Consider the following 22,381-nt stretch of genomic DNA (forward strand, 5'->3'; position numbering starts at 1 on the left):
CTGAAATCAAGAGTCAGTCACTTAACCAACTGAGCCACCCAGGCACCCCTACAGGAGATACTTTAAATCTGCCCTACACAAAAAATGAAATAAATCAAATTCAATGCATATGTCCCACAGAGAATAACAAAAATATACGAAAAACTAAAAAACTATGCAAAATAAACCTACTATCATTGTAATTGGAGACTTCACTAGTTCATTAACAGGAGATGACAAAACAAAGAATTTAAAAGTACGGAAATTATATAAAACATAAATTAAACTATTCCCCTTGGTAGGACCCAACCTGGCAGAATCAGGTTCAGGAAAAAAGATTTAGACAGATACATAGGGATAGATATAGAAAGAGACTCCAATAAGGCAAATGTGGTAAAATCTTAACAACTGGGAAACCTTGGCATATTATTGAATTTTTCTCTAAGTTTGGAATTAATCCAAATTAAAAAAATTTTAAGTAAAATTAATAGTTATATAACAGGGGATTAAGGAGCCAAGGATGTAACACTTTCTTTCCTGGACTACAAGGATAATACACAAAATTTGTTCTCCTACTGGGATGCAGAAAGACACCTAATTTTAATACAAAAAGCTACACATTCTATGACCCATTCTTAAACCATAATGCAAAACCACAAAACAAAGTTATCTGTAACATATCCACACGTACATGTTTTATAAAAATGATGAGAGGAATTTTACCTGAAATGCCTCTCACGGTAAGGAAAAAGACACATAATGATCAGCTGCCACCTAAAGAATGTGGAAAGAGGAAAAAAAGGGAAAGGTAGTACTAAGATATAAAATTAATAAAGGAAAAATAGATATGATAAAAACATCAGAAAACATTTCAAGGAAAATGGTATAAACAGAAATAGGGTAGCTTTCAAATATGAAGAGGCAGAAGACGGATTCAAGAAAAGGGTTGAGAAGGAAAAGAATGGAGTACAGTGGAAGTTGCAAGGAGCATTGGCAGGAGAGGTGCTCAGGGCTGGGGACTGCAGAAATAAGGATTTGCATCCAACTTGGTCATGGTGAAAAACAGGAATTAGGAAAGAAATATACACCAATTTGACTTTCCTCCAAACAGGCTCTCCATCTCAAATTAAAAGCATCACACTTCACACCACCTCCTACAGCACAAGATCCAGAAGCTAAGGGACAAAAAGATCAATGAAAGCCTAGCTGGGCAGGGATTGGCAAAGAGAAGTGCTCACGCCCCACTGGACAGCTCTGGCTGACTTCTGCTATGTAGAAACAAGAGCCCAATGTTGCCAATACATCCATAGTTGACAAGGGAAGACCATAATTCAGACTTTTAAGTGAAACCTTCGGATTTTCAATGGTTAGCAACCAATGCAATTTTTAAAAAACACTGTGCAGGCCAAACAAGGGCTCTCAGTTCTCCCCATATCCACTGTTGTTCTCCGTCACTGTGCTCCCAGTCTCTTTTCTTCTCCCCATCACCTTCACCAATGCCAGCCTTTGCTTTCTAAAACCATGATGTCACTCAAATCCTTTAAGTATCCCTTTGTCTTCAGAGCAAGTGCCAAATCTTCGGCACAGCCTTCAAGGCCTTCCACTAATGTGGCAATGTGTGACCCATCTCCTGCTTTAATCCCCACACCCCAATATCCCAAAAGATTCCCTTCACTGCCCCATCTCTGTGCCTTTTCTATCATCATTCCCTGGGCCTAGAATACCTACCCTTCCCAGCTCGCCTCGGTTTCTATGTTCATTCAGTTAGTCGTTCCACAAATAAATATGTAAGGGGCACCTAATTTTGTGCCAGACACTATTCTAGGCACAGTCAATAGAGCAGTGAACAAAACAGACAAAAATCCCTGCCCTCTCGGAGCTACACAGAGGAGACAGATAATAACATGTAGAGTAGGTCACCATAGGAAAAGATGCTATGGAACAGGAAAAAAGACTACGGTGGGAGAGGGGCAGAGGGGATGGAAGGTGGAAGAGGCTGTAATTTTAAGGAATCATCTTGAAAGTGACATTAGAGACCTGAAGCAGCAGAGCAGATAAATAACTGGGATAAGAAGGTTCCAGGCAAAAGGAATAGCAACAGCAAAGCCCTCAGGCAAAAGTGTGCCTCGTGTTTCAGGCTGACATTCTACTCTGCCTATAAGGCCCAACTGAGTGCCACTCACTCAGGGAGACTGTTTTTTGATTCCTACAAATCAGAATTATTTAATCCTTCAACACCATACTTGTATCTTCCTTAGGGCACCTGGACAGTGAAAACATATATGAGTGACCACTGATCAATTAATCAAGAGTCAGGTAGAAAATCATTTAAAATGAGACCTACATATTTTGAGCTTCACACATATAAACATGTATTTCCTTATGTAGCACCAAAATCTTTGGGTCTACCAAATGCAGTTCCCTCCTTCCTGGGATAAACTACACCTCTAACCTATTATCTACAATGTCCATTTTTCTTTCCTTTAAAGTAAAAGGGAGACTTAAAAATACCTGAAATCTTTATAAGAGCAGAATCTTTCCAGAGATTTATAAGGTTCCCCCAATCTGTTTCAGTTGTCTTGACCACAATCTAATTCATTAAAAGGCAATTCTCTCAGGCTCTAACCTTTATCAAGTCTTTCCAAAGCATTTCATAAAAAAACAATTGCATTAATATTGCAGCAATTTGAGTAATTTTTATTAATTTATACTCAAAGGCCACTGGTATAAATAAGTTTGAGAATAAACACAAATGATTCTTTCTTGGTAAACAGAGAAATAAAGGATACACAGGCAAACTAGAACTAACCTACCAGCTTAAGAATCTGTATGCTGTGGGAATTGGTTAGTATGGTTTACTAACGGAATGTCTAAACCAAAATGTTAAAATCAAGCCCAGCAAAGGATCTGAATAGACGTTTCTCCAAACAAGATACATAAATAGCCAATAAGTACATAAAAATGTGCTCAACATCATTAGTCATTAGGGAAATGCAAATCAAAATCACATTGATATACAACTTCACACCCACAAGGATGACTATAATCAAAAAGACAATAACGAGTGTTGGCCAGGATATGGGGAAATTGGAACCCTCACTGCTGGTGAAAATGTACAATGGTACAGCTGCTTTAGAAACAGTTTGGGAGTTCCTCAAAATGTTAAACATGGAGTTACCACATGACTCAGAAATTTTATTCCTAGGTATACACCCTAGAGAACTGAAAACATATGTCCACACAAAAATGTCCACATGAATGTTCACAGCAGCATTATTCATAATAGATGAAAAGTGGAAACCCAAATGCCCATCAACTGATGAACAGACAGACAAAATGTGGTACCTATCCATACAATGGAATAGTATGCAACCATAAAAAGCACTGACGTTCTGACACGCGCTACAACACAGATGAACCTTGAAAACATTATATTAAGTGAAGGAAGCCAATCACAAAAGGCCACATGTTGTATGATTCCATTTATATGCAATGTCCCAAAAGGCAAATCCATAGAGACTGAAAGTAGATTAGTAGTTGCCAGGGGTTGTAAGGAGAGAGGAATGTGACATGACTGTGACTGTTTATAGATATGGGTTTTCTTTTTGGGGTGATGAAAATGTTTTGTCATTAGATAAGATGGGTGTACAACTTTGTGAATATATTTAATTGTACACCTTTTTAAAATTCCAATGCTGTCAGTGTTCAATAAATGCTTATTAATGGGGAGGGGGTGAGAGAAACCCCAGATGTATTAATTAGAAATTTCTTCATATAGACTTATAAGAGGCTAACTACTTCTGTTAGAATATAAAGCCCCTGGAGGCAGGATGGCCTGTCACTTATTTCCCTTAACATCTAACATATTGGAGTACCTAAAGCAGGTACTCAATCAAGGTTCAATAAATAAATTAATAAATACCCACATACTACATACCAGGGATCTAGAAGTCCTGATCGAGATTCCACACAGATTTTTAAAAATTCACTTTTTAGTCCCCCAAATCCTGAATTGCCACTAAGAAGGCATGTCTCTTAATTTGAAGTTTATACCATCTGTACCATCCCTACCACCATTCCCGAGGACCCACTTCTAACTTCTGTGACATTTTTAAAACCTAGTTCAAATTCTCCACCTTGTATCTATCACCAAATGTCACTTCCTGGTCTCTCAGTAGGTTTTCCCACTTGTTTAACCACGTTCCCTAAGATAGAAATGCTCACATGTTTAGCCTCATCTGTTCTTTTCAAACAACCAAGAGTCAAAAAGAAACATCGTCATTACCTTCATGTTACAAATGAGGAAAAAAATGCCACGTTTAAGATCACCTGGTCCCTTAAGTTCAAAGCTCATCTTTCTTCACATAAATCATGTATTTCCAAATTTTTTCTCTTTGGATGAACAGGGAACTTTCTGGTAAGTTAGATTTTAAAAGAATAAATACAAATAAGATATAAAACACCAAAGCAGTAATTATAAAGTCCAGAATAATTGAGAGCTGAGGCACGAGGACAAAAAAGGTTTGTTTAGAAAAAGAAGAAATAAACAAAGGGCCCACTGCTTTGGGAAGATGTTGTAATATCAAGAGATGATAAGGACAAATACAGACCCATGCAGTTTCTTCTTTGCTTTGGTAATCTTCATCAAGGAGCCTGATCTTGAAGGGTAGAACTCTGACAAAAGGAAGCTACCCTCTGAGGTAAGTGCAATGGAGAAAGGATAGTAACAGAATACTGAGCTAGTTCTAAAGAATTTGCATTCTGATTGACTTATTTCACTTAGCATAATACCCTCTAGTTCCATCCACGTAGTTGCAAATGGCAAGCTTTCATTTTTTTGATGGCTGAGTAGTCAATCAGAGAAAGACAATTACCATATGATCTCACTCAAATGTGAAATTTAAGAAACAAAACAGAGGATCATAGGGGAAGAGAGGAAAAAATAAAACAAGATGAAATCAGAGAGGGAGACAAACCATAAGAGATTCTTAATCACAGGAAACAAACTGAGGATTGCTGGAGGGGAGGGCATTGGGGGATGGGGTAACTGGGTGACGGGACATTAAGGAGGGCACGTGATGTACTGAGCACTGGGTATTATGTAAGATTGATGAATCACTGACCTCTACCTCTGAAACTAATAATATATTATATGTTAATTAAATTTAAATTAAAATAAAATAAATAAATCCCACAGGACTGTGAGAAACCCAAGGGCAGGGAACCTCTTTTCTTGAACTTTTTATTAGGTATAATGCTGTGCCCAATTCAGAATAAAAAAGAAAAATGAATGAATGGGAAAAAAAAAAGAATCTGCATTCTGATCTAAACAAATCACACTCCATGATACTGAAAAAACTTTTAGCTTTGACTGCTGATTATCTAAGCTATCTTGACAAGATGCCAGAAGACCAGAAATGAAGGAATGCATGCTCCATTTTCAAAAAAGGAGAAATGCCAATCCAGAAAAACACCTATGGGTAAACTTGCCATGTATCCCCTGAAAAAGTCTAGAATGGGTAAATACATTTTTGAACACAATAAAAAGTAAAAGCCACCTGGGCTCTTTATTAAGGCAGGCTATACAACATTTGCTATTAGATAGGATTACTAAAAAGAGGAAAAAGGGAGAATGATACAGACACATACATAACCAGTTCTAATAAGATGATCTGACAAAATCTTTAATAGGCTAGTGAACAAAATGGGAAAATGTTGAACAGCAGAAGTTCTAAAATCTGTTAAACTCTACAAGGAGGATGCATAGTTAGTTGAACATCTGGTTGATTAATGTATTAACATCAACCAATTCAGAAGGAAGTCTCCAGTAAAATATCACAGTTGCATCCTTTTCCATGATCTAGACAACCTCTATTAATTAAATAAAGCCATACACCTGCTCTTTAGATTTGCAAGGGCCATGATGCTGTGAGTGACCAAAACACACTAAGCCTGACAGAATCAGACTCCAGAAAGGTCAGAGTAGGCTGAAATGATGATCCAAAATTAAAAATGAAAATTAACAGGGACTTACTATAGAACACAAACTGAGGGTTGCTGGAGGGGAGGTGGGGAGAGGGGATAGGGTAACTGGGTGATGGGCATTAACGAGGGCACTTGAAGGAATGAGCACTGGGTGTTGTATGCAACTGACAAAATCACTAAATTCTACGTTGAAACTAATAATACCCTATATGTTAATTAAATTGAATTTTTTTAATTTAAAAAAAGAAAATTAACAGGAAGTCAAGGCCAGCTTTTAGATTTTGAAACTCCAATATAGGAATAAAGGAATAAACTTCAGTTTATGTGGAAAATACCGAGGTAATAAAAGCAACTACAAAAAAATCTATGTAAAATCTCAAGATGCATTAATAGATGCACACTATAGTTCTTAAAAAATTATCTTTTTCCATATGAATCACTCCTGGATTTTCATCCTAGAAAGTTAAAACAAGAACCTACAAATATAACTTAGTTAAAACTCTAGCTTTATTTTTTTAAAACTTTTATTTATTTATTTGAGAGAGAGCACGAGCAGGGAAGGAGGGAGAGAGAGAAGCAGACTCCCCTGCTGAGCAGGAAGCCTGAGGAGGGGCTCAATCCCAGGACCCCTGGGATCATGACCCGACCCAAAGGAAGATGCTTAACCAACTGAGCCACCCAGGCACCCCAAAACTCTAGGTTTAGACCCAGAGTTATGCATATGAATCTTAGCATTAGGAAACATTTTATTTGATAAGCCTAATTTATTGACATGTATATCAATATATCCTTGAAAGAAGGCTAGATATTAAATCTAAGTCCCTTTCTTAATAAAAGAGGAAATTAATAAAAATTAAGTAACTTGCTCCAAATAGCACAGCTGCTTAGCAAGAGCCATGATCTCCAAATCAGTCCCCTTTTCCTACATCATGCGGGTTTCCAGCCCTCTGTGTCCTTTCTTAAAAGTTGTATTTTTCACTAAAGAATTAGAAAACATACACAAAAACATCCATCAACACACACCGTATTTTGCTAAGGACAAATTAGCTTAGCAAGAACAAATAATCACAGCACATTAGCCAGTAAAATATTTTGACATGGTGTGATCACTTACAAGTTTGATAACAACAAATATTTGCTACAAAAGGCACTCTAATATACAAATGGTTTTTATTCTTAACCATGAATGTGTGATTATTTATTAAAGCATTATCCCATATCCCACTTAACATTAGAAAAATAAAGTAAAAGTTATTACATGGATGGAAAGCTTTTAAGGGACATGGCATTGTTTAGAGTGCTCAAATCCCTTCCCCATCTTAAAACACACCATTATGAAAATTACTAAGAAATGTTTAGCCCCTGAAATCTAAACAGCAGGCCAAAGGTTTTCTTCACATAGGGTAGCATCTGTGCTGAGGCCCTCTTGCTCCCTCCTCACTCCCCCAGAAACAATGCCCCTTCAATAGCCCAAAGGTACAAAGGTTGTCTGGCAGGCAGGCGAGTGGATCCCCCGGTGGCCTTAAGTCTATCCTCTTTCCCCTCCTCCTCCTCCCCCTCCCACTCCCCACCAGGCCTCTTCTCCCGCCCCCTTGGTTTAGTGAAGACCAGTGGAGAATTAAGAATTGATAGAAGGGTAAGTTAGCCAGGCTGTGGCTTATGATCACTACCATCTGCTAGGCCAGCTCCAGGAGGACCCACCCACCCCTAAACCAGACCTGGAAGCTTCTCCTTGCCCCAGGGCTCCTCTGGGACCCCTTTTGAAAGGAAGAAGGAACTTTACTGTCCAGATACCCTCATTGCCAGTCACTTCCATTAGAGCCCCAGCAAGCTCTTTGTTTCCAGGAGCCGGCGGGGGGGGGGGGCCGGGGGGGGGGTCTTGGAGAAGGGGAGAGGTCACTCCCTCGCTCCCGTTGCTGCCAATCTCCAGGCCCTCCCGCAAAACATACAAACAGGCGCACAGGATCATTCCCTTTGAACAGGTTCCCTCTTTCCACACCACCTTAAAAACCCAGGGTCACACCTAGCTACACAGAGGCACTTCCTGAGATCTAATTACCTCTTTCTATACCCAAACCCTACACAGGATGACTCCCTAGCTCCCTCCCTCTGAATGGACACAAACGGGGTTCACTCCAGGACTTCCACCCTTCTTCCTCAATGCATACCCCAGGGTATATTCCCGAGCCCCACGGAGAACGCACAAATACACAGGGTCATTTCCTGGGCCCCGAGACTTTCCCCTGCTCACATCCACAGATCCCGCGGTCACTCCATGCCCCCAGAGTCCATCCACCTCTGAACCCAAAGGACATACACACACACACACACACACACACACACACACACACACACTTCTACCATCGTCAATCCACGTCCTCTGGGCTACCCGTTCCCCTTACCCACAGGATCACTCCAAGACCCCAGTGTCCTAAGAATCTCCCCAGCATATGGTCACTCCCTTGGCTCTCAGGCTCGGGGCCCCCCCCCCCGCCCCTCACCGTCTCTGTCTCTCTCTCTCTCTCTCTCACACACACACACACACACAATCCCTGCCTCCCCTGAGCCTTCCCAACACAAACACGAGCTCCCCCGTGCACACCCACGGTCACACCAGGAGCCCCGGCCGGCTTCCCTCGCGGCGCGGGGTCCCGTCCCCACCACCTCACCGCACGCCGAGCCGCTCTCGCCCAGACACTCGACACACATGGTCGCACTCACGGCCACTCCCCACGCCCAACGCCGGGTCCCGAGCCCACAAGGCACGCTCGCGCCCTGCCCTCCGCCCTCGTTCAACCCCGGGCCCCGCTCTCCCGGAGCCCCGCGCCCCGGCCTTTCCCAGCGGGGCCGAGAGGACGGGGAGGGCGGCGGCAGCGGAGGGAGGGAGGGGCCGCAGGGGCGGGCTCCGGCCGCTCCTACCTGAGCAGTTGATGCTCTTGCCTTTGCCGCCGGGACAGTCCCCGCCGCCGCCGCTGCCGCCACCCGGGGGCTGGTTGGACGCGCGGCTCCCGGGCAGAGAGAAGGCGAAGAGCAGAAGTACCGACGTGTAGCAGCAGAAGGCGAGCGGGGGCGCGGCAGGCAGCCGAAGCGGCGCCTCAGCGGCCGCGGCGCCCATGGCTGGCGCCCCTGGACGGCGGGAAGCGCAGGGAGCCGCAGGCCCAGGGCATCCAGCCGCGCGCCGGGAGCCCCGCCGCTGCCTCGGCACCTCCTAGCAGCCGCGCCGCTGCGCCCGGGAGCAGCCCCTCAGCATCTCGGTCCCACCCGCAGCGCCCGCCAGGCCCTGGCCCGCCGCGCTCGGGACAGAGTCGGAGGGTCCGCGCGCGTGCGAGGGTCGCGGGCGCGCGAGGGTGCGCGCGAGGGTGCGAGCCCGCGTGGGGGAGAGCGAGGCTGGGGGCGTGAACGGGCGCGCGCGCGGCGGGCGGGGGTCGCGGGGCGGGGGCAGGCCCAGCCCCTCACTCGCGGCTCGCCTTCCCTTTGTGTCCGCGGCCGTCGCCACCGCGTCACAAAGACCCCGGCCCGCCCGGTGAGGGGCGCGTGACAGAGCCGCGGGCGGGAGGGGTGGCTGCGACCCCGCCCCGCGCACACCCCCAGCGCCCGCGTCGGCAGCTCCGCCCCCGCCCGCGGCCGGCGCCGCCTCCGGGGGAGCTATTGTTCCTGCGGCGGGGCTGGAGCGCCGAGGGCGGGGGTCGCGGGCGCTCCTCCGCGGGGCCGCGGGGGGCTGGCGGACGCCGGGGGTGCTCCGTAGGCACTACCCTGACAGACATTTTTGCCGCCCTTTGCAAGTGGTTTTGAAGCATTTCCTTCGCCCAGCAGCAGGGCTGGGAGAGAAGAGCAGGTGGTCCAGTATACATCTATTTTCTAGGTGAAGAAATTAAGCCGAGAAGAGGTGAAGGTGACTCGTCCAAGGTCGCATACCAAGAAATGGACAGGACTCGAATTGGAACCCAAGTGCCGACTCCAACTGTGCAGTTCTTAGAGATGGGGTAAATGGCTAAATTTCTAGGCTCCTCGCCCCCACACCTTTCCTACATACACCAACTGAATTTAAAATACGGTTTTAAAAGTCTGTATTGCCCTCTCCCACTACTAACAGCCAATACAGAGAGAGGACTTGCCTTATGCACGACCTGGACGAAGCTCTTTACGATCATTCTTTCCAATTCTCTTTTACAGCCCTGCAAGGGAGTTTTCATTCTTATCCCCATTCCACAGATGAGGAAGTTGGGACCCAGAGAGGTAAAGTGATCTGACTCCCAGTCCAGTGCTCTTCCTGTCACATCATGATAGATGACACCCAGCCTCAGGCAGTAAAATTATGGACTAAATTGTTTGAAGGTCCTCTGCCTTTTTCATAGATCATGCTGCTTCTCACCTTGGAATTTTTTAAATCTCATTGAAAAATTGATAAATTTGACTCAAAATTTTAAGATGTGTGAAGAGCCACCACAAGCAAAGCCACATCAGGGAAAGTATTTTCAATGTGAATAAGAGACAATATACTTAATATAAAGAATATAAACCAAGAAGAAAAAGTTGACATAACAGAAAAATGAGAAACTGACTTGTCTTTTTAACATAAAATACAGACTATATATATATGAAAAGATATTTAAACCCATTAGTAAGAAAAGGCAGATTAAGACCACAAGATTTTTTCTTCCTGAACATGATTAACAATAGTTAAAAGAATTAACAAAACCTAGTACTATTAATTTATACATTTTGGGAGGGCAATTCAATTATATATCAAAAACCTTTAAAATATGTTACCCTTTAAATCTAGGAATTCCATGTATTGGAATTTATCCTAAAGAAATCATTGTACGAGCACACAAAAAAATATATATATGGATGTTCATTATGACTTTTTTTATAGTAGTAAATATAATCTAAATATCCATCTGTGAGAAATATAGTGCCTCTTTGTACAGAGGAATATTTTGCAGCTTTATTTATGATGATAACATAGAAAAAGGCAGGATTCTGATGAGTATAAGAAAATCCTATATTTTTAAAATATACATGTGTGTATGTACACGTCCCTAGGAAAGAAGTCAAGAAGAATATACAGCTATATAGTAACTGTGGTTAGCTCTGAAAGGTGGGCTTATGAGTAATTGGCACTTGTCCTTTATATTTTTCTGTATTGTCTGAATTTTTTTCAGTGAAAATTTTTATTGTTATAATTTAAAACTATTTTCTTTTATATTTTCAACATGCTTTTTATGCAAATTCATACATTAACATTTTGTTAAGATTTGCCTCAAACCTCTAAAGTGTTAGCAGTGGCATGGCAATTGTTACAATGAAAATTCAGCTTCTGGCTTCTGATTCAGGTGTGATCCTGAGTTCCTGACTCCTAAGCCACAGCTAAAGGCTCCTTCTCAGAGCATTCCTTCAACAGCTCCTCTGCTCATCTTGACCCCTACTATGCTTCTTTCTCGCCCTCTGTCTTGGCTCTCCCACCCACCAGTATTCTGCCTTTAATTTTCATTTGACTGCTAACCATAGCCCAGGCAGAAATACTAAGAGGAGACAACCCTTAAATAAAAAGCAAAAACCCTGTGGCCATAAAGCAGAAATTAATTTACATCTGCATCTTTCTCCAAATTAGGTAGGAAAAATTCAGCTCAGATTTTTCAAAAGTCATCAAGTTGAAAAGGACTCTACTTCAGAAATAGGATTTCTCTGACCTCAATCATCCAATCTCAGAGAGGAAAAAAGATCTTACTGGTCATCTAATACATCCCCCATCACATGCTTTAATATTGGTGACCCCAAAATGTTAGAAAACAAAAGAGTATGGGACTTACTACATGAAAAACACCCAAAGAGTTTTAAAAGAACGTAGATCTGTGAACACCACTCCAGACATGCTTTGGGGAGGGGGGTACGCAAGTACCCCTTATTTATATTAAAGTTCTCTAGTAACTCAGATGCACTGCCAGCTTTGGAAACCCCTGACCTCACCTTGATTGGTCAGTTATTGCTCCATAACAAACAACCATAAACCCTTAGCAGTGTGCCACAATAAGCATTCATCTCTCACAGGTCTGGGGGTTGATGAATCTAGGCTAGGCTTGGCTCAGTGGCTCTGCTTCAAGCTGCAGGTCCAGCTGGGCTTGACTCCTGTGTGCAGGTTGAGCTCCGATCTTCTCAAGTATTATTCTTCTGGGGCCCCAGCTGAAGGGGCCCAGCAGCTGCCCAAGGGGAACTCTTATGAAATTGGCAGTGGTGCAGGGGGCATGCCCAACTGTGCAAGCATTTTTCATACCCCTGCTTGTACATGTCTGCTGACATCCCACTGACTAAGTCAAGTCTCATAGCTGAACCCAAAGAAAAGGGGTAGGGAACTCTATTCTGGAGGTGAGTGAGGAGTGAATAGGGAGTGAATATTTTTGAACAATGATGTATCAGAAATCCTATACTTGAATGCCATTATTTATGCTCTGTTGAATGTTTTCAGTTCTGGGGCGCCTGGGTGGCTCAGTGGGTTAAGCGTCGTACTCTTGATTTCAGCTCAGGTCATGATCTCAGAGTTGTGGGATCGATCAAGCCCCAGGTCAGGGCTTAAGATTTTCTCTCTCCCTTGCCATCTGCCCCTCCCCAAACCCTCCCTCTCTTTAAAAAAAAAAAAAAGAATGTTTTCAGTTCCAAGTAACAGAAAACCCAACCCAAATTAACTTAAAAAGAGATTTATTGGCTCAGATTTAAAATTAAAAATTTTTTAAAAAGCAAAAGGTAGTGCGCCCTCTCTTATGAGTTGGTTTTTGTCTTCGGTAAGGCTTCGTTCATGGAAAACATTGCATTCCTTCAAGAAATCTTTTTGAGTATGCCCTGCGTGCTAGGCACCACAGTAGCCTTGGGGGCAAGAGATAATTCTGCCTTACTGTCTTGGGGGGAGAGTGGGAGGACCTCTGAAAATTAACGATGACAACTCAGTGTGATAACATTAAATAGAAATGGAGAATGGGGGTGGGGGTAGGAGTAAATGGCAAATCCTCCTCCACACTCCCAGGCTGGCCAAAATTCTGGCTTTTCTGGACCTCCTGCTGCAGGGTCTAGCTGCATAATGAAGCCCCGATAAATGGTAATGAGACAATTTGGGACTGACAAATTGGCCCTGGTAGGAGAGAGTCACAGCACTTGAGCTTAGTCCAGAAACACTGGAATGATTTATGATGCAGCACTGACACAAGCCTGGGATTGACCTCTGGCCCATCTTGGGAAATTGGACCCCCCCCCCCAAGAGAAAGCAGTCTTTTCAAAAAATGGAAAGAATGAGTGAAGTCATTCATTAAGTTTGTATTGAAGGCCTTCTCCTCCCTGAAAACATAATGGTGAACACAACAGACCTGGTCCCTGTCCTGATGAAGTTTGCAGTCAAATATTAATCAACCGATTATACAAATAAAAGTGAAATTGCAACAATGTTGATAAATGCTATGAAGGGAAGGGTCAGAGGTTTACCTGTTACAGTGACATTTATGCTAAGATCAGAAGGTTGAGTAGAAGTTAACCAAGTGAAGAGAGAGTATTCCAGGCAGAGGGAACATCGTGAGCAAATGCCTGTGAGTAAAAAGGGTCTGAATGCCAGCCAGTGTAGCAAAGACAGAGAACAAGGTCAGCTTGTTTTAAACTTCATTCATTGATTCAACAAATATTTGCTGAGGACCTACTATGATATAGGCACCATTCTAGATGCAGAGAAACAGCAGTGAATAAAACAAAGTCCCTGCTCTCATGGAACTTATAATCTAGGGAGAAGACCCCATAACAATAATACTGGTGGGAGAGATCAGGCCATAATAATAGTAACTGTAATTCACTGAGGACCTACCACATCCCAGGTATTGCCAGCCACTTTGTATCTGTTGTCACTAACCTTCCCACCCACCCTGTCGGTAGGCATTATTTCCACTTTATAAATTAGGAAAGAGGTTTATGAGGTTAAGTGACAACTCAAACCACAAAGCTAGAAAGTTGGAGTCACCAGACTCTCAGAGCTCCAGAGCTCCACCACATCACTAACATGAGCGAGCAGCTAGAGACATCATCATCATACAAAATGGAGCAAAGATTGGCACCAGTAACATGACAGCCACCAAGAAGTGTGCACAAACAATCCTGAGCCCCCCGCCAGCTTGTCAGGAGACTTTTGTCTTCTTGTGATCAGTCAGGGATTACAGTAATGTGATTACGTTCTTGTAATTACAACTCTGGTTGAAAGCACTGTGATTGTTACCCACATCCCCTTAATGGTCCTCAATTACATAGATGGGCAGAAGCCAAGGAGGCAAGGGTTACAGATATCTGAACAAAAAGTGCTATGGGGATCCAGCGAAATAGCCTCACTCTGTCTGGAGAAGAACAGGCGTCACCACTATAATTCTGCCAATTTGAAAAGCATCTCACCCAAACAGTCTCTATGAGTGGGTAGGGAGACTGAGGAGGCATCTCTGGGTTTCTCTGCAGGTCTTCTTGTCATTCAGTTGTTTGGTATTGCTCTGAATACAGAATTATGATTTTTCTCCATCTTTCAGCAAATGGAAATTTTCAGCTGCAATTCAAAAATTTCTCCAAGGGCTTAACTCATAAAGGATTGGACCAAAGAATTAGCTTCTCTGACAAAGACAATCACACATAAATGGTAGTAAGAGGTATAGCATAGTAATTAAGAGTGTAAGCTCTGGAACCAAACCATCTGGTTTTGCATCTTAACTCTGCTGCCTGCTAGCTCTATGACCTTGGGCAAGTTACTTAACTTCTCTCTGCCTCAGTTTCATAATCTGTAACATGGAGATAAAATTTCTATCTGCTTCATAGGGTTATTGTAAGGTTAAAATGGGTTTGAGTGGGTAAAATTCTTAGAATCATGCTTTGTACATTGTAAGTACTCAATAAATAATTGGGTAGGAAAAGTAGTGGTAAAAAAAAAAAAAAGGAAAAGTAGTGGTGAAGTAAGCACATAATAAATGCTAACTAGTATTAGTGGCAATAGCCATTAACTGCATTTATATACTAGGCTAAGAGCTTCATGTGTATTATCTAATGTCATGTTCCCAAAAACCTAATGGGGAAGGTGCTATTATTATCCTCATTCTGTAGCTGAGAAGACTGAGATTTGGAGAGGTTAAATAATTTGCCTAAGGTGACACAGAGAACAGGCAGCCGGACTGGTACTCAAATCAAGGTCTGTCTGACGCGAGAGCCTATGGTCTAAAACAAAGCTCAAAGAGTTAAAGTCAGCAGTCAAAACAGTTCATGTGAGCTGGCTGGTTGCTAGAGAGACCTGCAGGAGGGCGGCCTGCTGACAGGCAGAGGCAGCCAAGCTCCTGAGAGGAAAAGTGGTGACAAATAGCCAGGTGGGTCAAAGGGAAGGACACGAGGTTACAGCCAAGAGTCTGGGAACTTGAGAATGGCATCCACTGAGTTAAGAACCATGAAAGAGAGAAAGCAAAGAGCTAAGTACATAGAGAAGTTAGAGTGAGTTCAAAGGAGTTAAATAATGACACTTTACCACCATGTATTTAAGTATGTCAGCTTGCCTCTGTATGTATACATATGTATGGAACATATGTCATTTGCCTGTGTGTGTACATATGTAATGAATGTATCAGCTTGCCTCTGTACATATGCAAAAGCACCAAGCATATGTCATTTTATTCTCTGTGTACATATGTAGGGAATGAGTATATATCAGGTTGCCTCTGTGAGAGCGCATATGTGTGCATATTTGAGTGTGACAGCTGGGCTCTGTGTTTGTACATGCACGGTTACATGTATGTATCTGTGTACCGTATATAGCAACTCATCTGTATGGGTACATGTGAGCTTAAATTGAGTTAACTGTTTTCTAATTCTCCTTCCTTGGCTCTTAGTTGAAAAGTATTTCCTACAATCTGATGGCCTCGGGACTCAGCATCAGGGTCAATACAGTTAGACTTGGCACTTAGTCTGGGTTCCTAATTAAGGAATTTATAAAGGTGAAACAAAGACCACATTCTGAAGCTGTTTCTCTCAATACAGAACAATCACAATAAGACTTAGGACAGCTCTGGTAGTGGTGGTTTCAACAACAGTGGGAGCAGGGAGCAAGACAGGGTATGGAGACTGGTGATAGTAGCACCATTCATCCCACATTCATCCACCAGTGTTTAGGGATTGCCAGTTATGTGCCAGGCAACCACATTAGCCACTGAGGATGCACAAGTGAACAAGATAGTAGTCCAACAGGGAGTCAGCCTTTAAACAATTACAATTGTGAAGGGTTTTTGCAAAGCATGTGTGAAAGCATCAGACAGGGATCCCTCACACACCAGGGGTGGAGGGTGTCAAGGAAAGCTTCTCCAAAGAAGTGATATGTAAGCTAAGGCTGGAAGACTGAAGAGTTAGAAGGGAGTAGAAAGGGAACAGTATTCCATGAAGAAAGTTAAGCATGTAAAAATGAAAGAATATGGCAAATTTAGAAGCAGAGAAGGCAGCTGTGGCTAAAGCTTGGGAAAGTGAGGAGGCGAATGACATAAAGAATAAGGTTGGAGACGTCAAGAAGCACAGGCCAGATCACATGAGGCCTTTCAAGCCAGAACAAGGATTCAGACTTCATCCTAAGATTATAAACAGGAAATTGCGTGCTCAGATTTGTGTTTTTAAAAGATCACTTAGTTAAAGGTGTAAGCCATAAGGTATGTTAGTTATATCTCAGTGATGCTATTGAAAAAATCACTTGGGCTGCAGTGTACAGAGTGGATTGGAAAGGCACAGTGTACCCAAGAAAACCATGGGAGAGCTATTGCACTGGTCTAGGTGAGTGATGATGGTGGCTTGGACTAGGAAAGATGGGAACAGGTAAATAAATTAGATTAAGGGGGGGAAATCAACAGAATTTGGTGACTGACTAGATGTGGGGAGAAAGTGTCAAGCCACGGTTATCCCTCAGTTCAGTGGCATTTACTAAAATAGCCATTTCTGGAGAAGAAGCAGGTTTGGAGAGAGGGTGATGAGTTCAGTTGTAGGCTCACTAAGTCTGAGTGGCCAGTGAGGCATCTGTATTGAGCCAGTTGGATTTATAAGTCTGGTGTTCTTAAGAGATTTATATTTTTTTAAGATTTTATTTATTTATTTGACAGAGAGAGAGTGAGCACAAGCAGAGGGAGATGCAGAGGGAGAGGGAGAAGCATGCTCCCCACTGAGCAGGGAGCCTGATGTGGGGCTCAATCCCAGGACCCTGAGATCATGACCTGAGCCGAAGGCAGATGCTTAACTGACTGAGCCACCCAGGCGCCCCTCTTAAGAGATTTACACTGGACATAGAGGTATGGGAGTCATCAGAGGATAAATTAATTGAAGTTATGGAAGTGGGTGTGATGACTTCAAAGTGTAGGAGATACCATAAATGAGAAGAGGGCCTAGGCTGAAGCCCTGAGGAACTCCAATGGAGAGAACTATGAAAGAACTGCCAGAAAATTAGGAGGAAAATGGGGAAAGAACAATGTCACGGTGACCAAAAAGTATTTCAAGAAGCAGGACATGATCAACTGGTCAAATGCTGCTGAATGATCAAGCAAAATGAGTACTAAACAGTGTCCAATGGATATATCCACTTGAAGTCATCAGTGATCTTAGCAAGAGCCTGTTAAGTGGTAAAGCGGTAAGGGTAATATCCAGATTAGAGCATGTTGAGACATTAAGTGGGAAATAGGAAGTGGAGACAGAATATTAAGATAGCTTGGCTGTGAAGAGAAACAAAGCTAGAGGTGACTGTGGATGGAAGAGGGACTTTTTAAGATGAGACTGAACAATATTTAAATGATGATGATGGGGCACCTGGGGTGGCTCAATCAGTTAAGCATCCAACTCTTGGTTTCGGCTCAGGTATGATCTCAGGGTCATGAGATCTAGTCCTGTGTCGGGGTTGGGCTCACACTGAATGTGGAGTCTGTTTAAGATTCTCTCCCTTGGGGCGCCTGGGTGGCACAGCGGTTGAGCGTCTGCCTTCGGCTCAGGGCATGATCCCGGCGTTATGGGATCGGGCCCCACATCAGGCTCCTCCGCTATGAGCCTGCTTCTTCCTCTCCCACTCCCCCTGCTTGTGTTCCCTCTCTCACTGGCTGCTTCTATCTCTGTCGAATAATAATAATAATAATAATAATAATAATAATAATAATAATAAAATTAAAAAAGATTCTCTCCCTCTTCCTCTCCCTCTGCCCCTCCCTGTCCCCTCACACTCCTCTCTCTCTCTCAAAAAACAAAACAAGACAAAACAAAAAACCAATGATGATAAAGATCCAGTGGGGTGGGGAGAGTTGAATACACAACACACAGTAAAAGATAATCAGTAGTAGGATGAGGATAATTTCAAGACACTTGAAGGGGTAGAATTCAAAGCAGAGACTGGAGGGATTGACTTGAAAGATGACACTTTCTTTGTAGTAAGAGGGAAGGTAGAATGGAGGCTGACTCAAGTGGGTTTGTAGATATGCTATTAGATATTGAGGAAATTCCTCGATCTTGGCTTTGATGTTCTCAAGAGAAAAGGAGGCAGGGGTGCAGTGGGGATGGTGGGGGGAGGGCGGGAGGGTCAAAAGGTAGCTTAAGGCAGCTATGGCCCCACTGTGATCCCCATCAGCTCCCTCTTAGCCTTTCTAACCCAATCTTCATTACCATCATTGATGTGGGCAATTGCATTCTCCCTATCTTTTATACAAAGTTAGTTTTTTTTTTAGCTGATCTAAAACATGCAATATATGTAATAGACACTTCAAACCAAGTACCCTCGCCCTCCCTCTCAGCCAGACTACTGGCCATGTCCCTACTATAGAGAAATTTTGGGTCAGATTTGGGAAGAGTGGTCACTGATGTTAAGGGGAGAGAAAATATGTGTTTTTCCCAGCAGAGCTCAGGAGAGATCCATAGCACCAGAGGCAGAGACCAGAGAAGCAACCTGAAGCAGGAGTGCTTAGGAGAAGGAAGTTAGGAGTCCTTTCTCTCATGTGGGCATTTATTAACATTGGCAGGGGGGAAATAAAGAAAGAAAGAAAAAACTACCCCTCTTACTACGCACCTCCAGCAGAGGGGTTCTAAGGAAGATAGCTCCTTAAGAAGGTTGGGGTAACCAGTGTGAACTAAATCCAGATTTTTCTTGGATCTGGCGTACCTCCTTTCCATATGAATGCTGGCAAATGGTCAAGACTGATTTAATCATAATTTTGCAATCCCCATGAAATAACTAATCAGAGTGATGATCATTTATGGATGCTAAAACCATTGGGTGGAAGTTTGTTGGGGACAGAATACTCAGAGTCTTTAAGTATCACCCCACAGATAACTTATTAAGTGAAAAAAAAGTAACTTCGTAATGGAGAGATTTAGCAGATATTGTCTTCACCAGGTGATCAAATTTAGCTTCCCCAATGGTGGGGGCAGCTTTCGACCACATGACTCCCAAAATTATGTAATGAGAAGTACATGACATTATCTACATGACAGTCTTGTCAAAGAAGTTTAACCTGAATCTAATCATGAAGAAGTAATCAAATAAATCCAGCACGTGGGGCACATTGACAAGGCCTGGACTTAAAAGAAATTTAATGTCATGAAAAACAAAAAGGAGAGAGGTTTGTTCTAGATTAAATTAGACTAAAAAGACAAAAACAACCAAATGCAATAAACCTTGATTGAATCTGAGAAAATCAACAGCAATAAAAAATGTTCTTAAGGCAACTAGAGAAATTGGAATGTAGACTACACATAGATGATATTATTGAGTTAATACCAGTTTTCTTAGGGGTGATAATGGGATCATGGTAATGTAGGAGCATGTTCTTATCCTTAGTCCATGCATGCTGAATAATTTAGGGGCAAAGTGTCATAATATCTGCAGCTTTCAAGTGCTTGAAAGAGAGAAAAGCTGCTAACAATTGGTAAATCTAGGTGAAGAGTTAAAAAAAGGATTAAAAAAAAACCTCAATGCGTCTATTTCTTCATTACTTCATCTAACTTTTGTTTTTGCCATGACCTTGCGTAGCTTTATCCTTATAAGCATAAACTGTGCTTCTTAATGTGCTAAATTAAATTAGATTGAAATCTTTAAAAGCATCATAGCAAGAAAATTGCTCTGCAAAGCTTTTTAGACATAAAAGAACTTCTAATTTGTGTAGGAGTATAAGTGAAGATATGTAAAGTGGGAGAGAGAGCCACAAAATAATAAAAAGAACACTTTTCTAGGAGACAGAGCACCTTTGGGTCCAGCACTTAACCACAGGATCTGTTAGATTCCTTGTCAGCACTGTGGGGCTCATGGTAGTGCCTTCATCATCCTGCTGTACAGGGACGGGAGAAACAGGATGTGAAAAGGCTTTATCAACTGGAAACGAGTATGCACATGAAGTGATTTGTGTTATCACGCCATGGTGATGCCCTATTAGCAGTGGTTCTGGAATTTTATCATACCTAACAAGCAACTGGGAAGCTTGTTAAAAGTGTAGAATTCCAGGCCAGCCTGCAGGGATTCTGATTCAGTAGGTCTGGGTTGGGCCCAGAATTTGCTTCGTGCGGGCACCCCCAGATTCTGTGCTGTGAGGGTTCTGAAAACCACACTTAGGTTACCTTGATCTAAAATCCTTGCTACTCGATGTTTGGTCCATGGACCAACAACATCACTAGCACCTGGGAGCTTGTTAGGAATGCAAAATCTGGCTCCACCCCAGACTTACTGAATTAGAATGCAATTTCAACAAAATGCTCAGGTGATTCCCGTGCACATTAATATTTGGGAAACACTAATCTACATGGCCAGACTGATGGGTGACCTCTCTTTTTTGCCTTGGTCCTGATTCTCAGCTTGCTGTCCAACAGAATTGGACTACCACCTTTGCTGTTGCCGACATCTTTAACCTTACTTAGCTCTTCTCTCTGCTTCTCTTTGTTTCTGGCTCCTCAGTGGTGGCAGATATTTGATAAACATAACCAAAGTTGCTTATTTTCTCCCATGCTGTAAATAGACTAACTAAAGCATACTAACTAGATATCTAAACCTAGTTGAGCTGTTTACTAGGTATGTGATTGGTTTTTCTTTTTTATTGTGCTGACATAAAATCTACCATTTTAACCATTTTTTAATTTTTTAAAAAGATTTTATTTATTTATTTGAGAGAGAAAGAGAGTGAGAGAGAGCATGAGCAGAGGGGAGAGGGAGAAGCAGGCTCCCAGCTGAGTAGGGAGCCCAACATGGGGCTCCATCCCAGGACCCTGGGATCATGACCTGAGCTGAAAGCAGACACTTAACTAACTGAGCCAGCCAGGTGCCCCCATTTTAACCATTTTTTAAAGATTTCATTCATTTGAGAGAGAGAGCGAGCACGAGTTGGGGGAGGGGCAGAGGGAGAGGGACAGACTCCCCACGGAGCAGGGAGCCCATAAGGGTCTCAATCCTAGGACCCTGAGATCATGACCTGAGCTGAAGGCAGATGCTTAACCAACTGAGCCACCCAGGCGCCCCCCATTTTAACCATTTTTAAGTGTACAGTTCAGGTATGTGATTTTGAACAAGTCGCTTAACCTCTCCAATCTTCATTTCATTCTCTTTAATATATAGATGGGTGCCTCAGATGGTTGAGCATCTGACTCTTGGTTTCAGCTCAGAGTGTCAGGGTCTTGAGATCAAGCCCCGAGTTGGGGTCTGTGCTCAGCGGAGTCTCCTTGAGATTCTCTCTCTTCCTCTCCGTCTGCCCCTCCCCCCTCAAATAAATAAATCTTTAAAAAATTAAATATAGATATTACCGATTCCTATAGAATATTTTAAGAATTAAATGAAATAATATACAAATGTGCCTAGACCCACAGATGTTCAATACTACCTCCCTTCCTTCCTTCACTTGAAGTAGGTTTCAGACACCCCTGGTTTTACAACAGATGTCATCTACGAAATCAACTGATAAGAATTTTTAAAACATATGCAAAAATCTACACATTATTGCCTAAGGGCAATTTGTAAAATAGAAGTATTCTATAATCTATAGAATTGGGCAATTTGAAACAGCTAAAGGAAACTACGCAATTACATTTTGTTAGGAAAATTACATTTTGGGAAGTAGCAACCCTTTTTTGCCCATTATATAGAAGTTCTTGTATTGACTGTACTTAGATTGTTTCAAAACTATTTAAGTCCAATCATTATCCTAATATCAATAACTTCTACAAATGGAGCTTTCAACCTTGGGACTTGGATGCAGTATTTGAATTCCATCTATGAAGCAGGGTTCCATGGTGTAATGGTTAGCACTCTGGACGCTGAATTCCATTTATGTGCACGTTATCTGTTAAAGAGAATGCTAAATTGAAAATTTGGGTTACATGCAGTAAATTGAGAAGATTAGTTTGAGAATTAGACTAATGAGAACAGGGAAAGGGAATT

The 22,381-nt window shown here is 42.5% G+C and overlaps 1 protein-coding gene across 4 annotated transcripts in view; it reads right to left on the reverse strand.

Moving 5' to 3' along the window:
* The window catches only part of LOC123781148 (tomoregulin-1), a 115,025-nt gene that overhangs the window by 64,292 nt on the left and 28,352 nt on the right, over positions 1 to 22,381 (reverse strand). The window contains exon 1 of one of the 4 annotated variants that reach the window (XM_045780532.2): positions 8,884 to 9,485. The exons of the other annotated variants lie outside the window; for them this stretch is intronic. Coding sequence (XP_045636488.1) covers positions 8,884 to 9,079 — 196 coding nt within the window. The 5' untranslated portion in view covers positions 9,080 to 9,485. Of the gene's footprint in view, positions 1 to 8,883; positions 9,486 to 22,381 lie in introns of those variants that run through there. 4 annotated transcript variants of the gene reach the window in all.

The sequence above is a fragment of the Ursus americanus genome, chromosome 18, assembly GCF_024610735.1.
Source record: "Ursus americanus isolate L20-20 chromosome 18, mUrsAme1.1.p, whole genome shotgun sequence".
Taxonomy (NCBI): domain Eukaryota; kingdom Metazoa; phylum Chordata; class Mammalia; order Carnivora; family Ursidae; genus Ursus; species Ursus americanus.